Here is a 13,247-nt window from a genome sequence, read left to right on the forward strand (position 1 = left end):
AGGGTGGAAGAAGAGTCAGTTGTTAAATGATCGTTAAGTCGACTAGTGGTGATCTCTAAGAGTCTCCTGAAGTAGTAAGGCAGATAAGTGAATAGTTGTGAGTTTGTTGAAATAAGTGTCCTGACGGAAGCTCATCACGTAAAGCATTGTAAGTTATATTGTTCTACTTATATTCCAAGAGTCACCGTTGCATGCCGGAACGAGAAATAGATTCAGTTTATCGAGAGGAGAAAAGGCTAGCATTGTTTTTTGAAAGATACGTGCATCTGTAGGGGGTCATTAATGACAATAGGCTTGCAATAATTTGTTGCGAGATTGCTGACTACATAGGGGGCTGCTAAGAGTAAATTGTAGGCGACCAGAGACAAGAATTTGGACAACTCATCATCCGAGAGACAGTTTTATTTTTTTTTTGTAGAATTATTCATAACGCAAATTTCAATAAGTACTTTAGATAGTGGTAGGGTTATTTCAATAATCAGAATAGGAGATATTACTTTTAGAGGATATTTTGAGGGTGAATTTATTTCAATAGATGCTTTTGTACCATATATGTGTTTTATTCCGTTAATCTTTGACCTTATTTATCATATGTAAAGCAAAGGAGATATTGAAGCACGAGAATATAAAACCCTGAGATTAGAGCATTAAATAGTGTGATTAAATCATAAGTGCATCATTAAAATTAAATTTAATTAATTGGTTAATTATCTAATCAAGTGCTTTGAGCACACCGATCTTTGAATATCACATTAACTGGAGCCCAGAACGTGGTGGCTTAAAAATATCGCAGCTTTGCATTTGATGGTAGGGAAAGAGATAAGGAATAACTACAGGTGATCCAGAGATAATTTGACAATTTTTCCAGGTGTAAAAATAATTTTGATTTATGGATTGATCGTAGGTATTGGATATTTACTGCCATTGAATTATTTGATTTTTTTTTACCAATCGTACATTTGATATTTATTTTGAAATTTACTGATTGCATATTTGATATTTGTGGCGAAAATTTATTAAATTTGGGGAGAAATATTTGTCGTGTTCTGCAACTTATAGAGTGTTGTAAAATTTCACATTTGGCGGGGACAAAGAAAACAGTAACGAAAAGAAACAACATGTCGACCACAAGGAGGCAAAGCAAAATGCAAGAAAACAGAGAAGAGGAAAAAATTGTTGAAGAAGGATTGGATAATGAAGGAGATACAACGATTATGGAGAGAAAAGAACAGGAATTAACAGGAATAGAGAAACTATTGCAACTGATGCAACTCCAGTCACAACAAATGGATAGACATCAACAGGAAACAAAAAGGACAATGCAAGAAAATCAACAGGAATCAAAACGAGCCATGGAAGAAACACAAAGAGAAATATCACAGAGAATAGAACAGAAATTGGAAGAGAATGATGGCAAATTGAAAAAGCGTTTGGAAAAATATGAAAATGAAATGAAAGCCTGTTTAGAAAAAGTTAGAGAAGAAACAGAAAGGAAACTGGAGATGCAACGAGAAGAAATAGAAACTAAAATGAAGGATATCAAGAATGTGCAGAAGATGGAATTAGAACAGTTAGAAAGCAAATTTGAAAATGCAATACAAGAAGACAGGCGAGAAATAGAAGAAAAATTTAAGCAAAACGAAAAACAAATTGCGGAACTCAAGAATCAACAGAATTGTGGAGAAAGAAGGGAAATGATTATCCATGGTACAAGCGACGCGAAAATACAATTTGGCGGGGATATTAGAAAAACACACCCAGTACCATTTGTTAAAAATTTGAGAACCAAATTGCAACATATTAGATATTTTGACGACTGCAAAGAAACAATTAGAAACCATCTGAAAGAAGGAGCAGCGTTATGGTATGAAAGTAAAGAAGATGAGTTTGAAAATTGGACAGATTTCGAAAATAAATTTCTCAACTATTTCTGGGGGAAAGTTAAACAGAGGGAAATCAACCAAGAGCTACAGAATGGAAGATATCACGAGAAAATGGGAATATCGGAGGAAAGATATGCTTTGCAGATATATAACAATTCCAAATATCTAGACTACAAATACTCTACCGAACAACTGGTAGAAATGATAAGCAGACATTTCGAAGAAACGCTGGAGGACCACGTGATTTTGAGAAACTATCAAGATATTGATAGTTTGTGCCAATTCCTTCAAGTAAGGGAAGCAAAACGAAGAGAAATGCGAAACAGAAGACAACATGAACAATATAATGGACCGGCAAGAAGGTATCAATCAAATTATGACCAGAGAAACCGACATGCCCAATCAACAAACGAAGATAGGCCGAGAGAATACCAAAATTACAATAGACAACAAAATTATGATAACAGGAATCACGCAAAAAATAGAACATATGAAAATCACAACAGAAACAGAGATGCACAAAATCCTCCGACTAGGAATACGAACGAACAAAGGGACGGTAGAAACAATCAGAATTTCCAACGACAAAATAGAAGGGAGATGAATCATGTAACAATAGAAAACGAGGAAGAAGATATATGCAATGAATCCAGACAGGATTTTCAATAAAGCATCCACTGAACAAACATAAACAACTCTCCGGTATATTTTGTCATCCGAGAGAGTTTATACAGTTGGCGGGAAATGAAAGACAAAGTTCTAATTCCAATTTAATATTCTTAGATGCATTTATAAAACATAAAGCGATTAAAATTTTGATTGATTCTGGATCGGAGATATCGTTAATCAATAAGAAACTAGTAAAAGAATTAAATTTGGACAGATTTGTGTACAAAATTCCTAGGGTTGTTTTAGTGGGTGCAAACAACAAAAAATTGACGACAGTAAATGAAGGTTTGGGAGTGCGGATCAGAGTGGGAGACAAATACTATATTATGCAATGTGTGGTGATCGAAGATTTAAACCATGATATGATAGCGGGAATTGATGAATTGAGTGAAAAACACATCACCATAAATTTTTCGGAGAATAAACTGGAAATCAGAGCAGAACCAGACAACATAGAAGAAGAAACGGAAATAGAGAGGAAAATAATTGTTGAAAAGATAAATGAACAGGAAAAACATAAAGAAATCAATATGACTGTAGAGGAAAAACCGAAAGTACAAGAAAAAAATCAACCAGAAAAAAAAAAGAAGGAAGAAAAAGAAGAAGAGTTCAAAAAGAAAGAAGGAAAACACGGTGGATACAAGAGAAAGACAGGAAATCGAAGATACGGAAGAATTGTCGGCAATCGACGATAAAACAGAAAGGAAGCAGGAAGAAAAGGAAGTTCTCATAAGAGAAATGAAAGCAGTAGAAACATGGTGCTCGGGATACCAAATGGAAATTGAAGATAAAAAAAAACAGAAGAAGAAATAAAGGATGAGGACAGAGAAGAAATGGCAATAATGGACGAGAATCCAGAATTTTATGAAGAAATATTATGGACAGTGAACACATGCGAACAAAATGAGGATGAAAGAAAATTAAAATGTGGAGAAAACATGGAAAAGGAAGTAGAGAAGATTCTAGAAAATTATGGAGATTTGATTAATGAAGAAAGCCGAGTGGCTAAAAATTATGAACATTCTTTTAAAGTTAAAAACTTAGAAAATTTTAAATCCAAGACATATCCAATCCCGTATAAATACAGGCAAAGCGTCGGACAGGAAATTGAAAAAATGATCGAAGACAAGGTGATAGAAAGATGTGACTCTCCATATATCAACCCGATAGTATGCGTTAAAAAATCGAGTGGTGATTTGCGATTATGTTTAGATGCAAGAAACATTAATTCACACACAATCGCGCAATACGAAGCGCCTTTGAACATCGAAGCCATATTTGGACGAATCACAGGGTCACACATTTTTTCCAAAATCGATTTGAAACATAGTTTTTGGTTAATACCTTTGGCAGAGAAATGTCGAAATTATGCCGCTTTTTCGATCGACGGAGTGGTATACCGATTTAGGGTGGTACCATTTGGCCTACAGAGTGCATGCGCTGCTTTGGTTCGCGCATTGAACACAATCTTAAATAGGCATGAAGAATTTGTTGTACATTACATAGATGATTTATTAATTTTCTCACCGGATATAACAAGCCATCTACGACATATTCACACTGTGCTAGAAGAACTGGATCAAGCGGGATTGAAATTAAATATTCAAAAGTGTCAGTTTTTCCAAAAGGAAATACTGTATTTAGGATTCAAATTAGACACAAAAGGGATTAGTCTTGCAGAAGATAGAATCGAAATTATAAATAACTACGCTAGGCCAACCAATTTAAAAACATTGCGGGGATTTTTGGGAATGGTAAACTATTTCAAAAAACTAATACCAGACATCAGCACAAAAGAAATACCGTTGATAGCATTACTTAAGAAAAATGTTAGGTGGAAATGGGGAACGGAACAAGAAATGGCTTTCAAAAATTTAAAAGGAGCTTTCTCCACAGCTGTAAGAGTACACCACCCAAGATATGATCAACCTTTCATTCTCCGGACCGATGCTTCCATAACAAAATTCGCAGGGGTGTTATCACAGATCCAAGACGATGTAGAGGTGCCAATCTGTTTTGTCTCCCGTGTAACCAAAACATATGAGAGAAAGTACAGCGTTACTGAATTAGAGTTCGCCAGTGTGTTATTTTGTGTAAATAAATTACGGTTTTACCTACTAGGGGCAAAATTCACCGTTGAAACAGACCATGCAGCTTTGGTACATATAATGAAAAATAGGCTGGTAAATAATATAATTCATAGGGGCATTCTTTTACTTCAAGAGTATAATTTTGAATTTAAATATATCAATGACAATATCTTGGCAATATCTTGACAATATCTTGGCTGATGCGTTGACGAGAAATGAACAATTCCGCAAAGAGGACCACAAAACTCTCCACGTTGGCATGAACATAATGAGAGAAGAAGCAGGCTTATTTTCTTTGGCTCAGATCAGGGAAAATCAGGAACAACTGGATGAAAGAGAAAAGCAAAGGGCCGAACAAGAAGATAACTTATATTTTAAGAGGGTCGATGGTAAAGAACTATATGTAATCACGGAACAGATGGCAAAAGAAGTTTTAGCAAAATTACACTGTGACAACGGACACATTGGAAGCAGGAAGGTGTGGCTTATGTTCAGGGAGAACTACATTTGTCGACAGGACTATACAATAGCCAAAGAGATGACTCGAAATTGCGAGACATGCCAAAAGTGTAAAAGTAAGAATTTCAAAAACGAAAACATCACAAAAAACGTCATAGCTCGGAAGAAACTGGATATTGTCGCCATTGATATGTTGAGCGATTTAATAACAACAACACAGAGGAATAAACACATATTAGTTATGGTGGATGTTTTCTCAAAGTATTTAAAACTGTACCCATGTAGAACCACGAAAGGAGTTGAAATACTTCGGAAGATAGACGATTTTATCGAAACAGTGGGAAGACCAGACAATATTTTGTTGGACAATGCGACATACTTTAGGAATGACCGTTTTAAAGGGGAATTAAGAGAGAGAGGCATAAATACAAAATTTGTAAGCATCCGACATCCACAGAGCAACCCATCAGAGCGTTTTATACAAGAAGTCACAAAATTTCTAAGAATTGCTGCGGAAGAACATCATCGACATTGGGACAGAAAAGTGTTTGAAATAGAGACGTATTTGAACTGTGCACCAAATACGGTTACCAAGGAGACGCCTTTATATGTAATGAAAGGAACAATGCCTACGAGACCGTGGGAAGACACCGCCCCCAGACAATACGAAGAAGTGATCGAGGTGGTTCAACGAAGATTGAGACGAAGTGGAGAGAAATATCTCCAAAGGCAAGAGAGGACCCGAAGAAGAAGGCCGGTTACATTCCAGAAAGGGGATAAAGTTTTAGTGAGGGCACTGAGGGTGTCCAATTTACAAAATGGTATTTGTGCTAAATTGATGCCGGTATTTGAAGGTCCATATAGGGTCAATACGGAAAATGGGGTAAATAGTTATGAATTAGCGCATATAGAGACAGGCAAGATACGGGGTATTTTTAACATTCACGACATTTATAAGTATCATGAGTAGAGTTTGGTAACATAATGGAATAATTTGATCCTAAAAAAAAACTTGTGTCATTTAAAAAAGTAACAGAATTTTTTCGGCAAATCAAATGGCGGGGAGTTGTTAAGATATGTAAAATTTGAATTAATATGGTTTCGATCTTAATATTTTAGAAAAGTTAAAACATATAATAAAAATATACCAAAATTCATTTCGAAGAAATGAAAGTCAATTATCTTTGGATGGCCGTAGGTAAACAAAATTTAAATAGGGATTAAGTATTTTCTTTGTACAGTTAGTATGATAAGAAAGTGGTTATGTGTTTGGACAATGAGACCGGGTTTCCCAAATGGACTTTTGCGGCGAGGGAATAATTGTATTTAGAAATTTAAATGAATGTAATCTTTGTTTAGATATTAAGAAAGGAAAAAAAAACCGATTGGCATGTAATTAGTTTTAGGAAATTTCTAATGGTAGGGAAAATTGGTGTTTGTTATCTGAAAGGTAGATGGGGATAAAATTGAGGAACTCGGATTGGTGAAGAAGGAAAAAGGAGGGGCTAGGTATGAAGAATGGGATTTTAGCGAAATGTTAGAGGGTGGAAGAAGAGTCAGTTGTTAAATGATCGTTAAGTCGACTAGTGGTGATCTCTAAGAGTCTCCTGAAGTAGTAAGGCAGATAAGTGAATAGTTGTGAGTTTGTTGAAATAAGTGTCCTGACGGAAGCTCATCACGTAAAGCATTGTAAGTTATATTGTTCTACTTATATTCCAAGAGTCACCGTTGCATGCCGGAACGAGAAATAGATTCAGTTTATCGAGAGGAGAAAAGGCTAGCATTGTTTTTTGAAAGATACGTGCATCTGTAGGGGGTCATTAATGACAATAGGCTTGCAATAATTTGTTGCGAGATTGCTGACTACATAGGGGGCTGCTAAGAGTAAATTGTAGGCGACCAGAGACAAGAATTTGGACAACTCGTCACCTGAATGCAGAACTAGCTTAACTCACATTTAAGATATTTTACAGGAGAGCGATTTTAATGTTTCAATGTGTCATAATTTAAACAGTATTTGGTTAAATGGTGAAATTATCTCAGTATAGTATATTAGGAACCTTTTAAATGTGTTATTAGGAATGAGACGGATTAATGATAATTTTTTTATAAAAAGTGTGACTTAGGATACTACTGACTTATAAATTCTACTGCAGAACTATTGTAAGTGCGATGTTTGGTACATAAGCTACTTCTGCATTAATACATTTCAAGCTTAGAATAAATTTAAGATTAACATAGGATACAAATAAAAACAAAATCGGTAAAATTTAAAACTTTTTAATTTTTATTAAAGATTTACAACTCAAAATCAAAATACCAAAGAATACTATGAAATGGTCAAATTATTAAACTAACATATTAAATTAATCTTCGTCAGTTTCCTGTTCGGGAATGTTACTAGCTTGAAGATTAGTGAAAAAGTTATGGTATTCCGTAGGTATAACCTTGTTTTCACACAAAAATAATAAGTCTTTATATTTCGCGGCAGGAATTGGAACTGGTGAGCTTCTTAACATTCTAAGTTGATAGGTCTCTAATGAGTCTAACTTTTGGTGGCTCCTTTTCAATTCCAGAGTATTAATTTTTATAAAATCTTCTTCAAAACTATATTTAACGTTAAGTTGGTTTGGGCATTTTGGGTCAACCATAATAACTTTCAAATTATTAAATATGACTTTGCAACCAAGTTCAGTTTTATCCCAATTTTTTGTAGTTTTGGCTAACAGGTCCTTTAAATCGTAAAAGTCCGCCTGAGCCATTTCTTTAATTTTATAAGGTCGCACTTTACACGCAGTCCTTGCTAATGTGTACCACTGCTGTGGACTAAATATAGGGATTTTTTTTGCAGCTCTTTCGATAACCCCATGTACGGAGTCGCACTCATTTTGTGTATGTCCCTTTTCTAGAAAACTGTGAGTAATTTTAACACCATATTTGGCGGCACAATACATGTACAGACAATATATAAATCGATTGCGATTTTGTCCAGTGCAGTTGTCACTATAGAAACTGAATTCCTTAATTCCATTTCGTACCATTTCGTCAATGAAACTTAATATGCAACTACCGATTTCACAAGCACCCCTACATGCTAGCGATTCTGGCCACATGTAGCAGTATCCCTGTTTGTTAGCAGCATCGTACACAGTCAGATTGTAACATGCAAGCTTACGTCTATAGTAGAGGAGAGATACTTCAGCTTTAGGACATAACAATGTTTTTTGTAAGTCGTATATAGCCATGCAAAACGAATTATCAGTTTTAGCCCTCTCTTTATCTAGTTCTTTATTTGCTCTAGATAAGTCCTTGTTTTTAAGATGAGCTTCCATTGCAGAACGAAGTTCTTCCTTTTCTGACGGAGAAGAATTAGACAATTTGTTGCAAAAATCGCACTGGTCTTTTTTGGGAATGAAAAAACCCAAATTAAATTCATTGTTAAATACCTCTCTATATATAGCATAAGAAGCTATGGTATTTATATTGTTATCACTGCAATATGTTTTATATAAACGGTACATTTTGCTGATATTGAGGTCAGGTGGCAAATATTTTTTAGTGCTATTTTTTCTGCAATAATGGCTTTCAATCAAAGCAAATGACTTAATATGATGTCGTACTGAATCCTTAAAATGTTTTGGCAATCGAGAATTACATTGTACTTTACCTCGTAAATCTGCTTGTGGCGATATTGAATTTGAATGATGAGTTTTTTTAACTACTGTTTTGACGATTTGATGACTTATTCCCAGGGTATTTAAGAAAAATGTTTGACATACCTTGATTGTGTTGACTGGACAATTCTCTTGTGGAAAAGTATAAAAATACGACAGCTTTCTACGACTTTCACAAGTATCACCTTCTGGAAGCTCAACTGCATCCTTCTTTTTTCTGGGGTGTTTTGTAGGCTTCACAGTTAAGTTCCGCAAAACAAATTCTCTCTGATAATTAATATCTCCCAATTTCCAAAAATCTTGAAAAATCTGGACGCGATGTTTTTCCTGAAATTTCGTTTGACATTTAAGTCTGCATGTTGTGGGACATGGCGGTTTCATAATCCTTTCTGAAACCTGTTTAGACTTCCAATTTACATAGGCCTTGCCGGAGTTTCGTAATTTCTTTATTCTATTTCTCCTCCAATTATCTGGGTTTCTTTTTCGCTTACGAGACTTGGTGATATCTGGTATTTTTTCCTCAGACACTAGGGCATCCTGCTGGTCTAAATCAAAATCATTTGGATTAAAATCAACATCTGAGCTTCCATCTGTAGCATATGGGTCACTATTTTCATCAGTTTGATGTGAGATGGTCGGTAAAAGCTTACCGGTAGATGTGGATGGACGCGTAATATCATCTTGGTGCTGAAGGACCTGCTCTTGAAGGACACGTGTTGCAAAATTTACAACGCTAGGTGTAGGATTATGGGAATCTTTAGCTTCATCACGTTGCTGCAACCGTGGTTGTTCGATGGATGTTTGAAGATCTATGACGTTATCTAGAGGTGAACAATAACCCAAACAATTATTCGGAGATTGGCGATACTGCTCTGCTTCAGGTACTAGTAGGCTTATGGAGGTAGGTATTGGTAAGTCGTAATATTGATTATAATGTTGGGAAAACTGCTGTTCTATCGGTGTCTCGAGCTGGCAATACTGTTGTTCTTGGTGTACGGGAGAGTGTAGACATCTTAATTCACCTAGATCTCCGTAGTACTGCTGGTTAGTATACAATGTGGAAGGGCTTTCTACCGTAGCTATAGATATGGGACTACCTGCCGTATCATTACTTGATTCTCCAGAATTCTCATGTTGTGTTGGATTCATAGACATGGCCATTTTTACCATTAACGCACCTGCAACAAATTTACAATGAGCTTACAGTCAGCATAACAAGAACATATTAATTGCAGACATTTAAAATTAATTGATACAAATTAAAATACTCAGAAACCAGGACGTACGTTAAACCTTATTTCACTTGTTCAAATTTACAATTTTTGTCCCAATAATAATGTATCCCCAAACTGCCGTCTGTAGCAACGCATTGTTCAATATAAAGAATTATATATTATTTAATAACGAAATATGTATGTGTGGTTAGTAATTCTGCGATATTTTCTCAAATATATCATAAAATATTGTGAAATTCAACACGTGCCTAATAGTTATATACAATTTATAGCACGTGGCAGAATAAAAACACAGCCCTTTAATGCGTACCTACTTTCTACCAAAAGCATCTTAAAAACAAGATTCACAGTTTTATTAATTCACTTATTAGATAAAAATTAGATTCACTTAATAGATAAAAAACTACTAATAAAGCATATTTATTATTAAAACTTACCTCGTTTCATTATTGTTGTTAAAATTCACACTCACTGCAACTCTATTTGGCAAAAGAACAAACGTGAATATCCAACAAGACGATGGAAATGACTAACCGATAGCCGTTGAATTATCCTATGTAAATAGAAGATAACAAAAATAATGTTGGCGCGCATTGTTATTGAAAATGCAGAACAATCCTAACTGTATTTGTATTTACTTAGGATTATTCTGCATTGATAAAATAATGATTTGCTAGTTAGGATTATGATGTTCTATATAGAATTTCTATTAGTAAATTTAAAGTTATGAACTTAAGATTGTTCTGCATGAAAATATACGATATGTATTACCTTTATAAGGAATAAACGAAAAAAAAATTTTTTTTGAGTTAGGATAGTTCTGCATTCAAGTGACGAACTCATCATCCGAGAGACAGTTTTATTTTTTTTTTTTTTTGTAGAATTATTCATAACGCAAATTTCAATAAGTACTTTAGATAGTGGTAGGGTTATTTCAATAATCAGAATAGGAGATATTATTTTTAGAGGATATTTTGAGGGTGAATTTATTTCAATAGATGCTTTTGTACCATATATGTGTTTTATTCCGTTAATATTTGACCTTATTTATCATATGTAAAGCAAAGGAGATATTGAAGCACGAGAATATAAAACCCTGAGATTAGAGCATTAAATAGTGTGATTAAATCATAAGTGCATCATTAAAATTAAATTTAATTAATTAGTTAATTATCTAATCAAGTGCTTTGAGCACACCGATCTTTGAATATCACATTAATATATATATAGAAATGTAACCATATCACCCTTCATGGATACCAACGCGATACGACTCCCGCCTGGACCACCTGGACGGAAGACGCAGCAAAGACGCAATGAACCCATTAGTTTTTAATTTATTAGTTAGAATGTTATAAAATAGGGAACTAGGAAAAAATGCAAACATTCTTACGTTAGAGTTCAACTTGTAACAGTCAACTTTTAGTTTGAATCATTTAATTATAGTTATTGTATAAGTTCAGTGTAAAATTCAGAAATAAAGCTTTTTTTTAAATAAATACAAGTGAGAAAACATTATTGGCGCTGCGGACAGGATCCCTACACAGAATTGCCGATAATTCCTGGTCAACTTCAGTTGTTTGGTAGCGAGATTCGACGGACCGAGACATGCAGAAGCTGCTTGTATTCCTGTAAGTCTTTTATCCTTTACAATTATCTTTAATTTTACTTGTTTTTATGAGCAACCTTTCTGAGTTAACTGAAACTGAATTAAATATTATCCTCTCTGAATCCCCACGAAATCATCTTCGCGATAGAAGCCCTTTACGTAGACTTCCTATTGTCAAAGAAATTTCTCAGATTCCGAAAGATAAAATGCCTATTTCAAATAGCGATATTTCCAGCCTATGTGCTACCCTCCCTGAATATACCACAGGTTATAATTTATCGACTTTTATTAGATCAGTAGATGCACTTATAGAATTTTTAGCAGGACAAAATCCTAGCGAAGTTCAAGCTTTCATATTAAACGCAAATATCCTTTCTAGAATTAAAGGAGAACCTAGAGATTTTTTGAATTTTTCAAATAAACACATTTGGACCGATGTTCGGCCCGCATTATTAGCTAAATACGGCGACAGGAGATCCGAGGAAATCCTAGTCACACAACTAACTACAACAGTTCAAAAACCACACGAAAATTATGATGATTACTATCAAAGAATTACAACCCATCTAAACGATTTATTGCAACATATTTGTCTGCATAACAATGCGGAAACATTACAATTTAAGTCACCTTATTTTAAGAATTTAGCACTTAAGACATTTTGTACAGGTATAAATAACCCTTATTGTGAATACCTTTCACATTTTCAAATAGATACACTCGATCCAGCTCTACAAAAATGTATAGCTTACGATAACCATAGGAACCAAGTTTCTTATATGACCTTTTTGAAAAACCAACAAGTGAAATCAAAACCAAATTTTCAACCTAGACCACATAATAACAACACAAACTTTACTCGACAAACTCCTCAAAACACTAACGTAAATTATTCTAACAGGCAAATTCCTCAAAATACTAACACAAATCCACATAGACAAATTCCCCAACAAAATAACGCGAATTTCAATCGAAATACTTTCACGCACAACAACAATAATAGGTTTAACTCAAGACCTACACCCAATCAAAATTTCTATAGAAATCCAACAAATAAATATCAAAACCCGAATCCAATTAGAAAACCACAAACCCCTCAAAACTGCCCTAGACCAATGAGCGGTGTAGAAACCATTCAAACAGAAGCTCAACCCATGACAACATCTACTAGATGGACCCAAAATTTTAATGTTGAATCCGAAAATTGTCTTGAACCTTTCGAAAATAATTATAACGAATTAGAATATTTCGACCCCCAAGGGACCGAATATTATGACATTGATAATACCCAAGAGCTCCCCCAAGACGAAAATTTTCACGACACTTTATTAGAAGAACAACCTCCTCCTCAATCGATCTAAATAATATTAAAAATCATCCAAGACTCCCCTTTTTCACATTACCCAAAAGCAGACTAAAAATCCTAATTGATACCGGTGGATCTGATACAATCATCTCACCTAAAGCTTCCAAATTTTTCAATCCCCGTCATATTTACAAAAAAGATTTTACGCTCACATCAATGAAAAAAACGACTAAATATTCCGACAATATCAAAACTCCCCTTTTCAAAGAATTAAATATCCCCGATTTTATCGACGCACGCATCGCTGACTGGAGCAAAGATT

At 34.6% G+C, this 13,247-nt stretch overlaps 1 protein-coding gene across 1 annotated transcript; it reads right to left on the reverse strand.

Annotated features, from left to right (window-relative positions):
* Window positions 1-7,365: 7,365 nt before the first annotated feature.
* LOC126885122 (uncharacterized) lies at window positions 7,366-10,833 on the reverse strand. Its single transcript, XM_050651555.1, has 2 exons — window positions 10,448-10,833; window positions 7,366-9,953 (listed from the first exon to the last, which is right to left on the reverse strand). Exons 1-2 carry the CDS (start codon window positions 10,455-10,457, stop codon window positions 7,468-7,470), a joined length of 2,496 nt encoding a protein of 831 aa, XP_050507512.1. The 5' UTR covers window positions 10,458-10,833; the 3' UTR covers window positions 7,366-7,467.
* Between the last annotated feature and the right edge of the window lie 2,414 nt (window positions 10,834-13,247).

The sequence above is a fragment of the Diabrotica virgifera genome, chromosome 5 (genome assembly GCF_917563875.1).
Source record: "Diabrotica virgifera virgifera chromosome 5, PGI_DIABVI_V3a".
NCBI classification, from domain to species: domain Eukaryota; kingdom Metazoa; phylum Arthropoda; class Insecta; order Coleoptera; family Chrysomelidae; genus Diabrotica; species Diabrotica virgifera.